The sequence below is a fragment of the Cervus canadensis genome, chromosome 22 (genome assembly GCF_019320065.1).
Source record: "Cervus canadensis isolate Bull #8, Minnesota chromosome 22, ASM1932006v1, whole genome shotgun sequence".
NCBI lineage: Eukaryota > Metazoa > Chordata > Mammalia > Artiodactyla > Cervidae > Cervus > Cervus canadensis.
In genome coordinates this window covers 16,701,033-16,720,207 of record NC_057407.1, presented here as the reverse complement: position 1 = coordinate 16,720,207, position 19,175 = coordinate 16,701,033, and the positions used below count along the sequence as shown (strand labels likewise).

General features: G+C 36.0%; 3 protein-coding genes across 4 annotated transcripts in view; 1 reads left to right on the top strand and 2 right to left on the bottom strand.

Moving 5' to 3' along the window:
* DNAH12 (dynein axonemal heavy chain 12) overlaps positions 1 to 19,175 on the top strand; it is a 177,223-nt gene that overhangs the window by 89,858 nt on the left and 68,190 nt on the right. For both annotated transcript variants that reach the window (XM_043443267.1, XM_043443266.1), the window contains 10 exons: positions 1,351 to 1,470; positions 3,543 to 3,731; positions 5,680 to 5,831; positions 9,084 to 9,222; positions 10,267 to 10,433; positions 12,739 to 12,994; positions 14,748 to 15,047; positions 15,519 to 15,697; positions 17,183 to 17,375; positions 18,915 to 19,076. In XM_043443267.1, the coding sequence (XP_043299202.1) occupies positions 1,351 to 1,470; positions 3,543 to 3,731; positions 5,680 to 5,831; positions 9,084 to 9,222; positions 10,267 to 10,433; positions 12,739 to 12,994; positions 14,748 to 15,047; positions 15,519 to 15,697; positions 17,183 to 17,375; positions 18,915 to 19,076 (1,857 nt within the window). The remainder of the gene's footprint in view (positions 1 to 1,350; positions 1,471 to 3,542; positions 3,732 to 5,679; positions 5,832 to 9,083; positions 9,223 to 10,266; positions 10,434 to 12,738; positions 12,995 to 14,747; positions 15,048 to 15,518; positions 15,698 to 17,182; positions 17,376 to 18,914; positions 19,077 to 19,175) is intronic.
* Positions 2,821 to 3,350, bottom strand: LOC122424993 (60S ribosomal protein L26-like). Its single transcript, XM_043443268.1, has one exon. It carries the CDS (start codon positions 3,306 to 3,308, stop codon positions 2,871 to 2,873), a length of 438 nt encoding a protein of 145 aa, XP_043299203.1. The 5' UTR covers positions 3,309 to 3,350; the 3' UTR covers positions 2,821 to 2,870.
* LOC122424979 (40S ribosomal protein S27-like) lies at positions 18,506 to 18,778 on the bottom strand. The gene has a single exon (XM_043443260.1). It carries the CDS (start codon positions 18,776 to 18,778, stop codon positions 18,506 to 18,508), a length of 273 nt encoding a protein of 90 aa, XP_043299195.1.

Here is a 19,175-nt window from a genome sequence, read left to right as displayed (position 1 = left end):
TCCTGTAATTCAGGAGACCCTGGTTTGATTCCTGGATCAGGAAGATCCCCTGGAGAAGGGAATGGTTACCCACTCCAGTACTGTTGCCTGGAGAGTGAAATGATTATCACAGTCAGGATAATTACCATATCTCCTCAAATAGTTAACACATATGTGTGTGTGTGTGATGAGAACACCTAAATCTATCTCTTAGCAAATCTTCAGTATTGATACAAATTGTACAGTATTACTAACTGTAGTTATCATGCTGTCCATTAGATCTCTAGACTTATTCATCCTGCATAACTAACTTTGTACTGTTCACCCATCTCCCCATTTCTCCCACCTCCTCCCCACTTGTTACCTCTGTTTTACTCTGCTTCTTTTTATGTATTCAACTTTTAGATCATGCATATAAGTGAGATCATGCAGTTTTTTCCTTTCTGTATCTGGCTTATTTCTCTTAGCATAGTGTCCTCAAGTTTTGTCTATGTTGTTGCAAATGGCAGGATTTTCTTTTTTAAGAATGAATATTATTCCATTACATATGTACCACAATATCTTTATCCATTCATCTGCCAGTGGACAGTTAGGTGTTTCCATATCTTGGCTGCTGTGAATAATGCTTCAGTGAATATGGGAGCGCAGATATCTCCTTGAGGAACTTATTTCCTTTGAGTGTATACCTAGAAGGGGGATTGCTGGATCATACAGTAGTTCTATTTTTAGTTTTTTGAGGACCCTCCATACCTTTGCACTAATAATGACTGGAATAATTTACCTTCCCACAGCCAGTGCACAAGGATTGTTTTTCTCCACATTCTTGCTAACGCTAGTTATCTTTTATCTTTTTGATAATGTCCATCCTAACAGGTGTGAGGTGATATATCATTGTGGTTTTGATTTGCATTTCCTTATTGATTAGTGAGGTTAACTGACTTTTCATATACCTCTGGACCATTAGTATGTTGTCTTTAATTTCAATATCACTTCTTGCCAGAGATCATTTGTTTTATTTTCATGTCTCCTAGCTTGATATACAGGTAGATTGTATTTTTGATAAATGTTTGTTGAATAAATAGATGAATAAATAACTGTTATAAACTTCATTTCTACTATCTCTAGAGCACTGTTTATTCTCTTACTAATTTTCATTTCTCAGAGAATTCAAAATAAGAATATGTTTCACACAATTGTGTAATATATTATGCTAGATTAAAATATTTGAGAGATTTTTATCATTCCTACAATTTAAATTCTTTAACTTTTATAGAGACTGTGAAAGGTATTTTTTTTTTAAGTGAAACACTTATTTTCTTTCATTATGTATATAAGATGAAAGTAAAGTATCTTATTCTTTTCACTTTGAAGGAACTGATTCCAACAAGCGATAGCAATGTGGTTGTCTCTCTCACACGCCTCTTTGAAGTACTGCTCTGTAACGTGGTGGAGAACGATCCTACCAGCAAGCACATTCGTATTTGGATTATGGTTGGTTTTATATTTATTGTGTTTTTTAAGTTATAGAATAAAAAGTGCCTCTGGCAAATGTTGCTTGTCTTGAGAAAGACATTACAAGACCCAGAGCTATTTTTTGGTGAGCACCAAAAGAATACCAGAAGACATTAAAGTTGCCCTGATCCGATATTCTAATTTATAAGACAATTTAGAGAAAGTTAAATACATCAGAATAAATAAAAATGCCCTATTATTTATGAAAGATCACAATTTGATAAACAATGGAGTGACTTAATATTAAACCAATATGGACTTTAGGTGAATTGATCTTGTCTCAATGTTAAGCTAGAGTGTAAGCTATAACAGAGTGACTACAAAAGACTAGGAGCAGGCATACAACCAGCTGGGTGGCGCATTGCAGGCAGAATCCGGAGAGCATGTAGGTAGGAAGGAGTCAGTGGTCTGAGTTAGTTAGTGCCTAGAGATCAGAGGATGCCAGAGAATCAGGCTCTCCGGGAGCCAAACGAAAGAGGTGTTCTATTCTCTCCCCTGGTCTATGCCACTTTCCTGTCCACCACCTTTTCTCAGATTCCTTAACTTACTCTATGCAATCTATCTACTCTTCTACTCTGATAATAGCGCTTCCCTCTCATTGTTTTCCCTTTACTTTGTTGCCACAGAAAATTTTCTCTTAAAACGTATTTGATACACTTTTCTATCTAGAGAAGGCATGTACCTAGAGCAAAAATCAAGACAAAAGTAGGTTTTCCATCCATACCAGTCCCCCAGCCACCCTTCAGGCAACCACTATTACCAGTGCCTCATGTAGCCTGCTAGAGATACTTGATACATACCCTCTTTTACAGTAGCTCAGATGGTAAATAGTCTGTCTGCAATGCAAGAGACCCAGGTCTGATCCCTAGGTCAGGAAAATCCCCTAGAGAAAGGAATGGCTATCCACTCCAGTATTCTTGCCTGGAGAATTCCGTGAACAGAGGAGCCTGGTGGGCTACAGTCCATGGGGACACAAAGAGTCAGACACGACTACAACTAACACACACACACACATTTTTTATACATGTTAACATACTATGCATTCTGATTTACATTTTTTCTCACTATATATTTTGGAGATCTTTCCATATTGGTATTGTGGTACCTTTTTTCCCCTAAACAGCTATACATATTCCACTGTATGTAGCTTATTCCAGTTAAGTTGATCTCTATTTGTGTTGCTTCAGATATTTTGCTACCACAGACAGTGCTGCAGTAAATATTCTTGTACATTTATCATTTTAACCAGAAGGAATATATTTGAAGATAAACCCACTAAAAGAGAAACCCCTAGGTCATTTGTCATGAGCATTTTAAATTTAGACAGCATTTTTTTTTCATTTTAACAGTTTTTAATGAAAGCTGTAGACAAGATGACTTTATTCCTGCATCTTCTCAATTGTTTCTTCCTTATATTTGCCCTTTTCCTTCCCTACTTGGCGAGATTTGGCTTTACGTTCGAGGATCTTTTTGCGGTCTTTGTCCAGTTTTAGTCTGGTGATAACCACCTTGCTGGGGTGAATGCCCACATGGACAGTTGTGCCGTTAGCCTTCTCCCGCTGCACTTGTTCAATGTAGATGACGTATTTCTTCCTGTACACCTGGACTACTTTGCCAACTTGCTGCCCTTTGTAGTGCCCTCGTACAACCTGAACTTTATCATCCTTTCGGATGGGCATGGATCGAACGTTGTACTTCTGTCTTAGCTCTTTAGAAAGAGGAGAAGACATAATTTTCCTGCGAATGTGGGAAGGCGCATTGAAATGCCTCTTTCGATTCTTGCTTCGGTCAGAAGTCACAAAGGGATTGAACTTCATTTTGGCCACCGGCGCTTCAGCAATGGCCACAGAAGGGAAGAGCTAGACAGCATTTTAAATATTGCCAGGGGAATGATTTTTTATGTGACTGAGATGTGCTCCATTCCACATTATTTGTAAATCTGATTTTTTCCAAGTAGGTTAAGTAGAACTCAATATATTAAATTTCAATCTGTTAAAAGTCTCTTTTAAATAATTAGTTTAAATTAAACTTTTTCCTTTTTAAACGAACAGGCTTGCTTTATATTTTCTTTGATATGGTCCATTGGAGGAAGCTGTGATACAGATGGTCGCATCATTTTTGATGTTTTCATACGAATAGCCCTAACGGGAAAAGATGAAAACAACCCAATACCTGAATCTGTGGGTAAATGGGAATGCAACTTTGATGAAAAAGGCCTAGTCTATGACTACATGTATGAGGTATGATGTAAGACGCTTGTTATGATAAACCATAGAACACAAAGTCTTAGATCAGTGGTCAAAACTGGGTTCCCATCCTAGAGTTACTCTGACTCCTGTGGTTAGCATTTTAGTCCCTTCTCTTTTGTTTCTCCTCCTATAACTTCTGGGCTTTCCCAATGGCTCAGAGAGTAAAGAATCTGCCTGCAATACAGGAGACCTGGGTTCAATTCCTGGGTTGGGAAGATCCCCCCTAGAAGGAAATGGCAACCCACTCCAGTATTCTTGCTTGGAAAATCCCATGGACAGAGGAGCCTGGCGGGCTACAGCACACAGGGTCGCAAAGAGTCGGACACGACTGAGCGACTAATGTACTAACTGATAACTTGTGGACAGTATAGATCCACTTGCTTGAAGTATATTTTATAATTTCAGATTTATGTTAAATCTGTTTTCTCTTATTTAAAAAAGAATTCACAAAAAGATTCTTTTAAACAGCTAGAATTTACGTAATTGATTCATGCAGATTTTACTTCACAAAGCCATAAGGTCTGATAGAGCCTTATTACAATTTTACCTGAATCTCAAAGTCTGTAGATGAAAAAGCAAATCTAGAAAGGCTACTGGGTAGCACAGCTGGGACTTGAACCCAGCTCTCCTGATTGCCAGTGAAGAAAGGTCTCTCTAAAACCATGCTAACACGGAATTTTAAGAAGAAGACCGGAAAGATAGTTTCATTCACATTAGTCACAGTAAGAAGTCAATGAAATAACGTTTAAAACTAAAAAATCAAGAGATGATCACCCAAGCATATTCTTTAAGAGTTGAATGTAAAAAAAAAAAAAAACAGTTGAAGGTAAATATCACAATATCTAGCTGAAAGAGGCAAAGGTAAGTTGCTGTTGGAGAGGAGAAAATAACTGGGAAACTGCTCTTTTTCCTTAACCTTGTAAACTTGGACTCTAAAATATGTGCATCTATAGCTTTAATAAAAATAAAAGATAAAACCTCAGAAATTAAGAACATGGATTACTAAAGAATCATTCACTCAAACTTGCAAAATTACCACAATCCAGACACAACCCATATACATAGACAATTTGTTAGAAAATATTTAAAAATTCTTAGATGCTCACCATAGCCCTGGAGCGGGGCCCAAGAGACCTCCTTTTTTGCCAGGTGTTAACTCTTTTGTTGCTTGATGAAAGGTGAGAAGTCCGTGAGAGACATTTAGGATCTCCAGGGAAGTGCGGGACAACCTGGAGAGGAAGATATCTGAGTGGGGGAGCATGGATTCCCTAATCAGGATCACTCAGAGTGTTAAGACAGCAGATCTTCAGCCCATGGTTCAGAAGTTCAATCATGTATCAATTGGTTCAGCCTTTCTAATATGTCCTGGCTGGATATCAGCCTGGATCAGTATGCCAAACAGAATAATTTTAGAGAAACAAATATAATGAGTTTATTTGATATTTTGTTTCTCTTGAGATTATTGCCCATTTGCTTTAAAATATGAAAACATCAAGCCAAAGTCCTATTAATTGTAACTTCAGCCACATCAGAGTGGCTGTCAGATAAATTCTTGATATATGCACAAGGACATCTTCAAGGCATTTTGGAAAAATTAGAGTGTTATGAGGACATAGAGGCAAAAATATCTGAAATTTTATATATGTTGAATTTGTGATAACTAGGTTTCATTAAGTTCTTCAGGTTATCGTTGAAAAGGAAAACTAAAACTAAAAGTGTATTTCTTACATTGGATGGTGGATTCATGGGTGCTTGTCAGTCTGCTTCATGAATTAAATACATTGTATACATTATTTTGGATGAATCTAATATTTCACAATAAAAAGGAGAAAAAGACTAAATAAAGTTTTAAAAACCACTGATGATAACTATGTTAAAAAGAGCCTGTTAGATAGCAAGTGTATGGTTATAATATTTTGAAACTTATGTTCTCTTATAGTTGAAAAACCGAGGTCGCTGGATCCACTGGAATGAACTAATTAAAAGTATTAGTTTAGGAAATAAACGTGTCAAGATTCAAGATATCATAGTCCCTACCATGGATACAATCAGATATACATTTCTAATGGATTTGAGTATTACCTATGCAAAGTAAGAAACTGTTATAACATGCATTTTGAATATTGCAGTACCTTTCTTATAGGATCATAGGATTTTTTAAGTGAACTTCAGAATCCATTTTCAGATAACTGAGACACTGAGCTACCCACCAACATTTCCATAGTGACATCTGATACTCTTAGTAAATCTGAAATCCAGACTTCCTGTCACTTGCTCCAAATCTTTGCCATCCTACTTTGTTGCCACATAAGCCATATTTTATTTCTCTTATTTGTAGTTGTGGACTAAAAGTCAGTTACAATGTTACTCTTAAAAAACCATTCTACTCACAGGCTCACCAGACTCCTTAGGAATCAGACTAACAATGATTCTCTCATTTGGCATTATTCAAATATATCCTGTGCCAGTTCTTCATCATTTAAGATGAACATAAAAGACTCAGACTTAAATCAGAAGAGCACATCAAAAAAGATGAACAGCCTAGCACATACCATAGGCATATCCATACCAATTTCCTTAATAACACTTTCACAGTTATGTTTCTCTTAAAACATTAGCATAATTTATCGTTAATTTTATAATGTTTGAGTTAGACAAGCTTACATAATATGCATGAATGTCATGATTTGTTTGTGTTTGATGAAGAACCTGTTTCTGAGTGAAATTTATGACAGTTTTATCTTGTGTTATTAAAAAAAAAAAGAAAGAAAAATAGCTTATGAGGGAGCATAGTTGTTCAGTTGCTAAGTTGTGTCCAACTCTTGGTGACCCATGGACTGTACCACACCAAGCTCCTCTGTCCTCCACTATCTTCCAGAGTTTGCTCAAATTCATGTCCATTGAATCAGTGATGCTATCTAACCATCTCATCTTCTGCTACCTCCTCCTCCTTTTGCCTTTAATCTTTTCCAGCATCAGAGTCTTTTTCAATGAGTCACCTCTTCACATCAGGTGGCCTAAATATTGGAGGTTCAGCTTCATCAACAGTCCTTCCAATGACTATTCAGGGTTGATTTCCTTCAGGTTGACTGGTCTGTCTCCTTGCAGTCCCTTGGACAATAATTCAAAAGCATCAATTCTTTGGCACTCAGTCTTCTTTATGGACCAACCGTCAACTTTATGAATGAAATAGAAACATTATTTTGTCCCTATTTTGTTCCATGGTTGCATTTTTACATTTAGAGGCTAATATTAAAATCTTAAAATATTAACAGCACCAAAGAATTGATGCTTTTGAACTGTGGTGTTGGAGAAGACTCTTGAGAGTCCCTTGGACTGCAGGGAGATCGAACCAGTCAATCTTAAAGGAAATCAGTCCTGAATATTCATTGGAAGGACTGGTGCTGGAGCTTGAAACTCCAATACTTTGGCCACCTGATGCAAAGAGCTGACTCATTTGAAAAGACCCTAATGCTGGGAAAGATTGGAGGCAGGAAGAGAAGGGGATGACAGAGGATGAGATGGTTGGATGGCATCACCGATTCAGTGGACATGAGTTGGAGCAAGCTCCAGGAGTTGGTGATGGACAGGGAAGCCTGGTGTGCTGCAGTCCATGGGGTCACAAAGAGTCAGATACGACTGAACAACTGAACTGAACTGATTAAAGTCTTCCTTAGACATGTTGGGCTTCCTTGGTAGCTCAGCGGGTAAAGAATCCACCTGCAATGCAGAGACCCCAGTTTGATTCCTGGGTCGGGAAGATCTGCTGGAGAAGGGATAGGCTACCCACTCCAGTATTCTGGCCTGGAGAATTCCATGGACTGTATAGTCCATGGGGTTGCAAAGAGTGGGATACAACTGAGCGACTTGCACTTTCACTTTAGGCATGTTACGTCTTTGTCAATTCTCAGGAGTTACTAGTATAGGAATTCTTTTGTTCCATGAACCATTTGTCAGAATAGTGCTTTCAAATGAATAAGTAAAAACATAGGATATAAAGGAAACCACATATTAAAATACATTTATTAACATATTGAAAAATTTGAACTCCAGTTAATATGTGTGCTTCTTTACTAACATGTTAAATAAGAAGATCTAGCAGTGAGTCTGATGATGATCATAATTTTGAAGAAGTAATAGGCATAAGTGATACTTTTGAGATATCTAACAATTATATTTAGTATAACATCTGTAATGTCTGTTGATGACAAGCACACAGGTACTATTATAAGTTGCTCCATTTTTGTAAAGGGTAGTGAAAGTAAAGATACAGCCTTTATGTCCTCTAAGTTCTGAATACTGTAAGAATTTCTTCAGTTTGTCTCATGGACCCTAAGTCAAGAAAGGTTTTTTATTTCGTAAATTATTTTAATAAGTAGTTTTTCAGAACATTGAGTGTTACTCAGACTGGAAAGTGTAGATGAATTCTCAGGCATCACTGTAATTCTAAATGATCTGTTTTTTGTTTGTAGCATTGATTTCATGTTTATACTTCAATGATAATTTTTAAAATTAATATTATCATAATTTGGGTCATATAGATTACTTTTTGTATACTGAATACCGCTGTTCAGGTTTAATGCCAGGCTTTGTGTTTGTCTTCAAGTAGTGTGTGGTGCCAAGTTATCACTTAAAAGTGATGGTATTTAATTTTTATTTCAGTATGTCTCAAACTGGAGTTCTCCAGGTTTCTGTGAACATAAACTCAGGAGTTTTTTCCCTTTAAATTAGTTCAGACTACTCAAAAATGAGAAACCCTACTTGAAGCTATTAGAATAGAGAATTCCTTAGAGTTTGCCTTTAGATGGATATTTTCAGTTAGTAACACTGACTTGATTCAAAAATGCTATTGACGGGTAGATACAGCTGTTGCTTTTTAGAATTCACTGCCGTTTACTTTCTTACAGAAACCTTGTGGTATTGAGATAACTGCACAACAGCTTCAACCTCTCTCCTTGTCATCATCCTAATATTCCACACTCACCTGTATCTCGATCTAAAAAGTAGAAATATAGCTAGCACTTTCTGAGGAGACAAACACTGGCTTTTTTTTTTTTTTTCTGAAAAGTTAAGCATGTGACTACTTGTTTTGGCATATAACAATGTTACACCTGTCCAAATAATAGTGTTACTATTTAAGTTTTGAAAGTAAGCAAAAATGTGTGCTAGTTGTTACTTTTATCCGTCTTTTATGAAATGACAATGATAAGTTAAAATGTGAGTTTTTGGGTGAAGATGATTTGATTATTATTTATGTTTTCAACTAACTCCAGCCTTCTCTAGTTGAAATACATGTATTCGGACTTTTTCTCCTTCTGATGATATGTTAATTGTTTCATTAAGGCCACTACTTTTTGTGGGTCCAACGGGTACAGGAAAATCTGTGTATGTGAAGGATAAGCTGATGAATCACTTGGAAAAAGACCTGTACTTTCCTTTTTATGTTAATTTCTCTGCACGGACCAGTGCCAACCAGGTTCAGGTTAGTTCAAAGTTAGAAATATGGATCTATCATTTTTACTTTTTTTCCTTATTTGATTAGCATTTAAAACTGTAATTTTTTCTTTATAAACAGCTTGGTAGTTAAAAATTTTTTATTGGTGTATAGTTTTTTATTGGTGTATAGTTTTTTATTGGTGTATAATTAACAGTGTTGTGTTAATTACAGCAAGGTGAATAATAAAACTGTATTTTAGTAAATCTTCTATGAATTTAAATAAAACTTCAAACATCTTATTTTTGGCTTTAAAGTAATTTTTAAAAATTAAATTTTAAGGACAAATTTCAAGAGAACATTTTTGCATTAATACTGAATTGTTGAGCTTTGTCAGCTTTTTTTCTCCCCAAGCCCAAGAAGCAACAGTTGATTTCTTAACTGGAGAAGTATGAAGTATAAGAAAAGGGAGGGAGGGAGGCAAGTAGAGAGAGAGGTTTTTAACTTGTTCTTTCAGTACTCTCCCAGATGGTCTTTAGAGGCATTTGCTGCTTACTGAAGTTCTGTCAGTGAAAGATCTTTTCAAACCATAGACTTTTTATTGTGTGACCCACCTTTTACTCCTAGAGGTGCCAAGATGAAAGTACTGCATGAGATCTTTTCTAATTACCATTTTTATCTTCCATTCCTAGAATTATATCTGTCCATTGTCTTCTGACCTGTGGTGCTCATTTTCTTTGTTATAAGCTTACATAATTCTCTAATTTCAAAATACTACAAGTTTAGTGCTTTTATATATTAAGTTAAAGTTAATAGATATGTTGGGGTATCTGTTGTGGAAAAAGTTCTGTATGTGCGTGTGTGTACAATGTAAATATAGGTGTGTACCTAACAATTCTGAGCACAAAGAAGGGTTTCATTATATGCTGTTTGAATAATGTTGAATATGAAGTTTCATATAACCCTGAAAATGAATAAATTTAAATGGATAACATGGTAATGCTTGACATTATTACCTTACATAATTAGACTGTTAATTTTTTTCTGGTGTTTTAGTATGGCTTTAAATATACTTTCTTCTTTATATTTTAGAACATTATTATGGCTAGACTGGATAAAAGACGCAAAGGAGTTTTTGGACCACCTATGGGAAAGAAGTGTATAATTTTTATAGATGACATGAATATGCCTGCATTGGAGAAATATGGAGCTCAACCTCCTATTGAATTATTACGACAATTTTTTGACTGTGGGAATTGGTAAGTATTTACCTGAAGTCTTAAGTAGCCATGTTGAAGTAACTTCTTGTTCTCTTTTTCTGTTTTTATTTTTTCACATCAAAATAATACAATTTTGAAAATTACTTAATGGGACAAAATGGTTGTTCAGATTTTCTTATATGGAAAATTTTGGAATACCTTCCTATACTTTTTTATATCATGGAAGAATAATCCACAAATATATTTATTTAATAATGTACTAGTTTTTGCCCTTTTAAGCTACTACTTTCAGTTATTAAAAATAATTTACCAATTATATCTTTTACTATCACCCAGCACTGAGAATTTATGGATGATCTCCAACCTAAGTAACCATAACCAGCACTCTATGTTTCCACCATTTTCAATTCCTTATATTATCTATGATTATTTGGGACTACCATATCTTTGAGATGGCTTGGTTTTGACAGCAATTTAATGAATAACTCTTCCACTCCTTCCACCATATTTTACAATGATATGATTAGTTTCCAACACATATGCTATTGTATATTTTAGTTAGGATTAATAATTCTGCATTTCCTCCTATTAAATTATTTTCCTAATCCCTAATATGCTATGATTTTTATCTCAAGGCAAGGATAGATTACTTACTAAACTAAATCATATTTTGGGATTATATATTTTTTTGTTATTGCATGCCCTGGAATCTTGCTTGCAGGAGATAACCACTGTTAATGGTGTGTTCTCTATTCTTCTGAGTTTTTTTCTATATAAATATATTTTTATTTTTAAAAAGACCCATGTTGCACATAATGTTTTATAACTTATTTGCACTTAGTATATTTAACTGTATTATTTATATGTTTCATTCACCTATCCATATTATTGGGCTTCCCTAGTAGCTCAGATGGTAAAGCGTCCGCCTGCAATGCAGGAGACCGGGGTTCAATCCCTGGGCTGGGAAGATCCCCTGGAGAAGGAAATGGCAACCCACTCCAGCATTCTTGCCTGGAGAATTCCATGGACAGAGGAGCCTGGCGCCCTATGGTTTATGGGATCACAAAGAGTCAGACACGACTGAGCAACTAACACACACACACAGGCATCCATATTATTTGTCTATCTGATTTATTTTATTGGCTTTTAATACTATTTAGTTTTGTGAATCTTACTATAATTTATTTAACCAGTCCCTTATTGACAGTTATTAGAGTTGCCAAAGACCAGGTCGTATTTTCATACTTTCTGTGGTGCTTTTAGACTAAACACTGGCTGTACAGATTTCTCCCACCATCATCCCCCTTGTTTGCAAGAACTTCAATGTTAAAGAACTTTATGATCTATTTGAAATAGGCACCTTTTCACTCTGAGCAGTTCCAACTAAATTGAGTCATTTTTATACCTTTTTTTATATTCCCTAGTGGGTATCTATTTATGTAACAAAAATGTATAGGTTCTTTTTATATATCCTTCTGTGCTCTGAAGATAGGATTTGAGATGAGAAAAAGGAATCAGAACTAGCTGTAAGTAGAGTAAGTATATAGCTTATTGTCTAAATAAGGACATTTCTGAGAGAAAAGGGAGGCTGTTAATAGTTACTACAGGATAGGCACAAATAAGAATTTTCTTAGACAAAGTGGGACATATAGTCATCTTGCCTATAAACAGCTACAAAAAAGATTGATCTCTCATCCATATTTCTGGATTTGGAGTGTAAGACACAAAGCAGAGAGTTAAATGGAAGGAAGAATTGGAAAAAAAAAAAGGCAAGAACAAGAGGAAGGGACATTCTAGATACCCAGAATCTGGACAGCATTATCAGTGTCAGTGAAAGGAAAAGCAGAGTGCTGCTTTAAAACAAGTTTCTCCACAGATTATTGGTTGCCTGAGGTGGGGCAGAGCAAAATAGGTAAAGGGGGTCAAGTAAGTCAGGGGGCTGCAGTGTACATATTGTTGACTATAGTTTAATAATACTGTATCACATATTTGAAAAGAGCTCAGAGGATGAATCGTGCAAGTTATCACAAGAAAAAAAAATTTTTGTAACTGTATCTCGTGACAAATATTAACTTATTGTGGTGAACATCTTGCAATATATGCAAGTATCAAATCATTATGTAGTACACGGAAACTAATGTTATGTCAATTATACCTCAATTAAAAAAAGAAGTAAAAATTATAGGAACCCTTAAAAAAAAACTTCTCTTTTACTCCAAGTAATATCTAATCTTCTTCCTCTTAGAAAAGCTAAAATCAGATAAAGTTTCAAAGGAGCTCTACTTTTCAGCCCATCTCGTTGGCTTTATTACTGACTGTTTTGGGATTTTTATGTGCTTTCAAGGTATGACCTGAAGGACACAAGTAAAATCGTACTGGTTGACATACAGCTGATTGCTGCCATGGGCCCTCCAGGTGGTGGAAGAAATCCAGTCACTCCCCGTTTTATTCGGCATTTCAACATCTGCACCATTAATACTTTCAGTGATGAAACTATGGTTCGAATCTTCTCATCAATTGTAGCATTCTACTTGAGGACTCGTGACTTTCCTCCTGAGTACTTTTTAGTTGGGAACCAGATTGTCAGTGGGACTATGGAGGTGAGCAACGAATGCAGAACAAAGTCTTTAATATTACATATATCTGCATTTGATCCGTTGGGTTTTGTATTTTTTTCTTCTTTTCTCCCCTAGCCATCTACTTTTTTGTCTTCACTGTCAGAGAAGCTGTCAGGAAGGTTTGAAAACAGGAACATTGTAGGCTTTGAAATTGGGGAATCTAGCTGGATTTGAGTCTTGACTACTATTTCTTAGCTATCTAGCCTTGCGCAAGCAACTTCACTTTAGTTTTTTAATCACTAAAATGGGAGCTGATATCTATTTCACAAAGGTTGTTATAAGGAAATCATCCAGAACTAGTATCCACCACATTGTAGGTGTTGCCTTAATTGTTGGGTTCCTACTCTAGTATTTATTAAATTTCCCTTCTCTCTCTTCTCTTTCTTCATGTTTATGTAAAAAAAAAAGAAGAAGAAAGAAACTTAAGCAGCTTATGAATACCTTATTTTTGCCAGACTGCATAACTTAGCGGTGGAAGTGAAAAAAAAAAAAAGGTGGGACACAAGGGTGGGACTAGAAAACAAAGAGTAGCCCTTAACTGATTCCATGTGTGTTACCTGCCTCTGCTCAGAGACCAGAGCCAGCCTCGTAGCGGATGGTAAAAGGGGGGAAAAATGTATTTAAGGTAGTTTAGTGATAATCTCATTGAACTTGAACTAGGCTTTCTGGAGGTTGAGATCACTGCAACCAGAAGCAAAAAGCCCCTAGAATCATGCCATCAGTTCCAAGAGCATTGGGTCTTCCTAAAGTTCTTCTGCCCCTGTTCTGGTGGAATAGTGTGTTGTTAAAATAGAGAAACTAAAATAGCAAAAAGGTAGTCCATTGTAATTACTATACTTATTCTGATACAGAAAAGTGCTTCTCTTTATAAAATATATTTGTATTTCTATTTATAAAATATGATATTTGTATTATGTATTTATATATCCTGTAAAGAGAAGGGAGTTGGTTAGGCAGAATAGAATACAGAAAGGATCCTCTGTTGTTGTTTTTTTTCTGTCTTTGATACACTTGATGACACCTACCATGTGTGGAGTTTAGGGTGGGAGATGAATTAGAGAAGATATAAATTAAATAAGTTTATAAATTAAAAAATAATTTTATTTGGATCTTTTTCTATATTATCAAAGATTTAATTTATCTTTCTTCAAGAGAATGATAAGCTTAATGAATTCAGCATGTAGTAAAAATATAGTTCATTTTGATATTATAGCCAATTAAGATAGAAGGAAGAGAAGGGAGAGAGAAAACAGAGAGAGAAGTGAAGGGAGAGAATATGTTGATTTGAAGTCAGTGGTGGTCAAAGAAAATTGTTTCATCATCATCTTCATTTTGAATGCTTCAGAATACATTGTCTAATGTCACTTTCTACTGAAATTTTTGTTCACTGTTTAATCCCAGGTCATTCACCTTTAAATGGAACAACTATAATTACTGGGAAATAAGAGCATTGTCACTTTTGGGGCATGGATGGAATCAGATGATATTAAATTCCTTCAATTTTATAATTCCCAGTCAAGTGCTGTAAAGCAAAATATATAGGTATATGCCATGCTAGGCTCAGAAGTATACAATTTTCCAAGCCAATATAATCTGATAGGATAAATAAAATATTTTATATAATATACTCTTTGTTATAGCATATTATGTTGTTGTTGACTTTATAGTACAGTGTTTTTGGCTTTGCTGATTATAAGCATTTGATTTTTTGCTTTGTTGCTTTTTTCATATTCAGATATATAAACAATCCATGGAAAATCTCTTGCCCACTCCCACAAAATCTCATTACACTTTCAACTTGCGGGATTTTTCACGTGTCATCCAGGGCTGTTTGCTCATTGAGAGAGGTGCTGTGGAGGGCAAGCACACCATGATCCGTCTGTTTGTGCACGAGGTTCTCCGAGTGTTTTATGATCGCCTCGTTAATGACAGCGACCGATTCTGGCTGTTCACTTTAACCAAAAATGTTGTAAAGGACCATTTTAAAGAATCATTTGATAGTATCTTCTCACATTTGAGGAAAGGGAATACACCAGTGAGTATATTTAGTGTTTAAAAACAAGTTAAAACAGTCTAATAGCAGGAATTATTACAGTCAACTTATCTTTAAAAGAATGCTATTACTCCTTCACGATCATGTTCTTTTTAACTTTCCTCATAGATTGATATTTAGCTTGAAAAGATTTGATTTCAGAATAGTTATATATATAACATAGAAGTTATATGTTAGGGATTGAATGATAATAGTAGATATAAGGTGCTCAGCATGGTGACTGTCCCTTAGTAACGACTCGCTAAGTGGATGCTTAGAATGACTTTTCCAGCTTCTGGGGTTGGGGGGAGGGGGAAACTTACATGACTAAGTTCTTTCCATTTCCTCAGGATATAATGTAGTTTCAGGTGTTAATTATACAACTATATTAGTTATTACCCGAATGTTTAAAAGAATTAAGTTTATTTTAGAAAAAATTTTAACTTTTGTAATTCATTGATTTCCATTTTATAGATAACTGAAGAGGACCTAAGAAATCTCATGTTTGGTGACTATTTGAATCCTGACCTTGAAGGAGATGACAGAGTTTATATTGAAATTCCAAATATTCATCATTTTAGTGACGTTGTGGACCAGTGCTTAGATGAGTATAATCAAACTCACAAAACAAGAATGAATCTTGTCATTTTTAGGTACCTGTATTTGGTGTTGATGCTTAAAATTACTATTTATAAAATTTTATTGTGAAATGTTTAGAATGTAGAAAAGGATTTTTAAAATTTGAATTTATTTGAATATTTATTTAAATTAATTTATTTGAAATCTCTAGCAATTTATTTGAAATCTTTTGTGTAGCCAACCCTCCCTCGCTGCATTCTCATTGTACCTTGCAGGGGTAAAAAGAAACTCGTGTGTTTCTTTAGAGTTTTACTACATGTGTGTGTTCCTAAGGGCTTCCCCAGGTTGCTCAGTGGTAAAGAATCCACCTACCAATGCAGGAAGCAGAAGTTCAATCCCTGGGCTGGGAAGGTCCCCTGGAGGAGGAAATGGCAACCCTCTCAAGTATTCTTGCCTGGGGAATCCCATGGACAGAGGAGCCTGGTGGGCTACAGCCCATGGGGTCACAAAGAGTCAGATAGTTAGTGTCTGAGCATGCACACATGTATGTTCCTAAACATGCAGGCAGTCTTATTTTGCATGTTTAAAAATCACAGAAGTGCTATCATACTGTGCATGGTCCTTTGCAAGTTGGTTTATTCCAGACTGTGAAATTCACAAAAAACAAATTCTTACTACTGTATTGCATTCCAGTGTATAATTTTAACACAATGGAATCATTCTTCTGAGATAGACTTCTGTTTCAGATACTAAGTACTTTAAACTAGGTAACTTCTAGTTTCTGTAATTATGAAAAGGTTTGAATATTCATGTCTCCTTGGTTACATGTGTAAGGATTTCTCTAGGCTATACTCTTAGAAGTGGAATTACTATGTCATGATACGTTAGCGTCTTCTACTTTACTAAGTTTTGCCAAAGTATCTTCAGAAATGATCATTGTTTTTAAGAACTTCCATTGTTTTTCACCCTTGCCAACACTTAGGATTGCCTGATTTGGTTAGTTTTGTCAGTATCACACTGTGTCTTTAGTTTTAATTTCCCTGATTACTAGTGTGGATACCTTTCTTGAATGTATTATTTTGTATATAACTGACTTTCTAGTTCTCACATAGAAATCCTAGTATTAAAATGTTGAATAAATTTTTTCTTTTTTTTGCCATGCTTGTGATATCTTAGTTCCCTAACCAGGGATTGAACCCTGGCCCTTGACAGTGAAAGTCCAGAGTCCTAACTAGTGGACCACAAGGGAATTTCTGAAGAAATCTTTTAAATAAAAATAATATACTCCAGTACAGATAATTAACAATTTCATTTTATTTTTGTAACTTACATATATTACATTTCCTGAATTTGTACTTAAAATAGTTCTCCTTTACATCAAATGGTCAAATTGTAACTGCATTTGAAATACCACACTTATTCATGATTACATCTTTAAAATTGAGATAGTAACATATGGGACAGCAAAGTCCATCCTTCTAGGAAAGTAAAGCAATAGTTATGGGCAAATAAACATTTACATTCGTATTTTCAAGTATAATAATATCTATATATCATAGGTATGTATTGGAACATTTATCACGAATATGTCGGATTCTGAAGCAGTCTGGTGGAAATGCTTTGCTTGTCGGACTTGGAGGAAGTGGTCGTCAATCTTTAACTCGTCTGGCTACATCCATGGCAAAAATGCAGATTTTCCAACCAGAAATTTCAAAGAGTTATGGTATGAATGAGTGGAGAGAGGACATGAAGGTAAAATCATGAGGAAATCTAGTGTCTAAAATAACATCCGTGCATTCTTTTATCTGTAAAGAGAGAGCCATCCTGTAGAGCTATCTGTGTGCTGCATGCAGTGGTGATAATGGTGATGGTAATACTATCCCTAGGCAGTTACTGCATGTGCTGAGCACTGTTTGAAGTGCTTTACATATGTGCTTTCTTTCTACAAGTATGACAATTCAGTGTAGCAGGTGTGGTTGTCTCTGTGTTTTACTGATGGGGAAACTGAAGTTGAGAACAGGTATGCACCGCAGAGTGGAATTTATAACTTAAGGCTTATCCACTGCATTCTTACCATGCTGCTGCTGATTCTATCTTTATTCTAGTTCAGAAAGGCCTTATTTCAGACAAATGTGTTTTTTCAGTAGACTGTTAGATATAAACTTCAGTGGTGATGACAATGTCGTCAAAGTTGTCAAATCTTAATAGTTTCTTTAGAGCTGTGCTGCTGTTCCAGTCAGCAATAGAACAGAAGAGGGCATACTTGGGGCTTCATACACATGTGCCTGTGGTTCTGCTGGCCCTGGAAGAGAGATGACCCAAAGTGGAACAAAACAAGAGAGACTTTGCTGGACTTTTTAAACTTTTTCTGACCTTCATGTACTAAGTTAGTCTACATCTTAAAAGTGAGTGTGGAGAACTGGCTTTTATATCTCCATTCTTAGATGGACAGATACTTTCTTTTTTCAAATCCATCTTAGTTCCTGAAGTGAGACTGTGAATGGGCCCTCTTAAATCATAAGCCCATCTCTGAATCAATGACTGTGCCTTGGGGCTTGGAAAACTGGCCAGTTGGAGTCTCCCACTGGAGGGATGGGTAAAATGGAGGCCCAGATTGACAGTGCCACCAGAATGAGAGAAGTGAAAGTGAAAGTTGCTTAGTCATGTCTGAATCTTCGTTCTCCAGGCCACAATACTGGAGTGGGTAGCAGTTCCCTTCTCCAGGGGATCTTCCCCACCCAGGGATCGAACCCAGGCCTCCCGCATTGCAGGTAGCTTCTTTACCAGCTGAGCCACAAGGGAAGCCCCAATGGGAGAGGTACCACTGTAAAACTGAGATTTTTTTTTTTATCCAAAACGTGTCTTTTGGGATGGTTTCCCATTCATCTTGATACAGGGTACTTTTTGTGCTGCTTCCATCTGAAAGACCATCCTTCTGTAAGCCTTGCTTTTCCTCCTGTAGGGTGGCAGAGGACAGCAGTGCAGCCAACACACAAAACTACTGTCTGTGCATGGCTAACGACGGTGGTGATTTTACAGCAACCTGGGCATTTTACATCCATGAAATAGGAACTGGGGGTCTGCACCAGGCGCTTCTTCTTGTGTTTCCTCTTCTCTTCTGGAGAGGGATGAAGAAGATCTTTTGTGAGAGGCATGTTCTTGTGAGGAGGTCGTCACCACCGGAAAGGGCGAGATGTTGTTATCAAAAGAAAGGAAAGGGGAAGGAAAGCAAAAAAAAAAAAAAAATGGATTTCCACCAGATTCTGATTCTAAGTACATTTTTATTTTAAGGCCCTTTTAAGGAATGTGGGCCTGAAGGGCCAGAAGACAGTCTTCCTAATCACGGACACTCAGATTAAAGAGGAAGCTTTTCTAGAGGACATCGACAGTGTGCTCAACACTGGAGAAGTACCTAATATTTTTGCAGCAGATGAAAAACAAGAAGTGATGGAGGTAAATGCTTTTCAGGGAGTGCTGCTCCCAACTCAGAAATGTTACCTTGAAACTTTTCTGTTCTTTAGTATAAATATGGCTTGTGCAGAGAATTTTGGA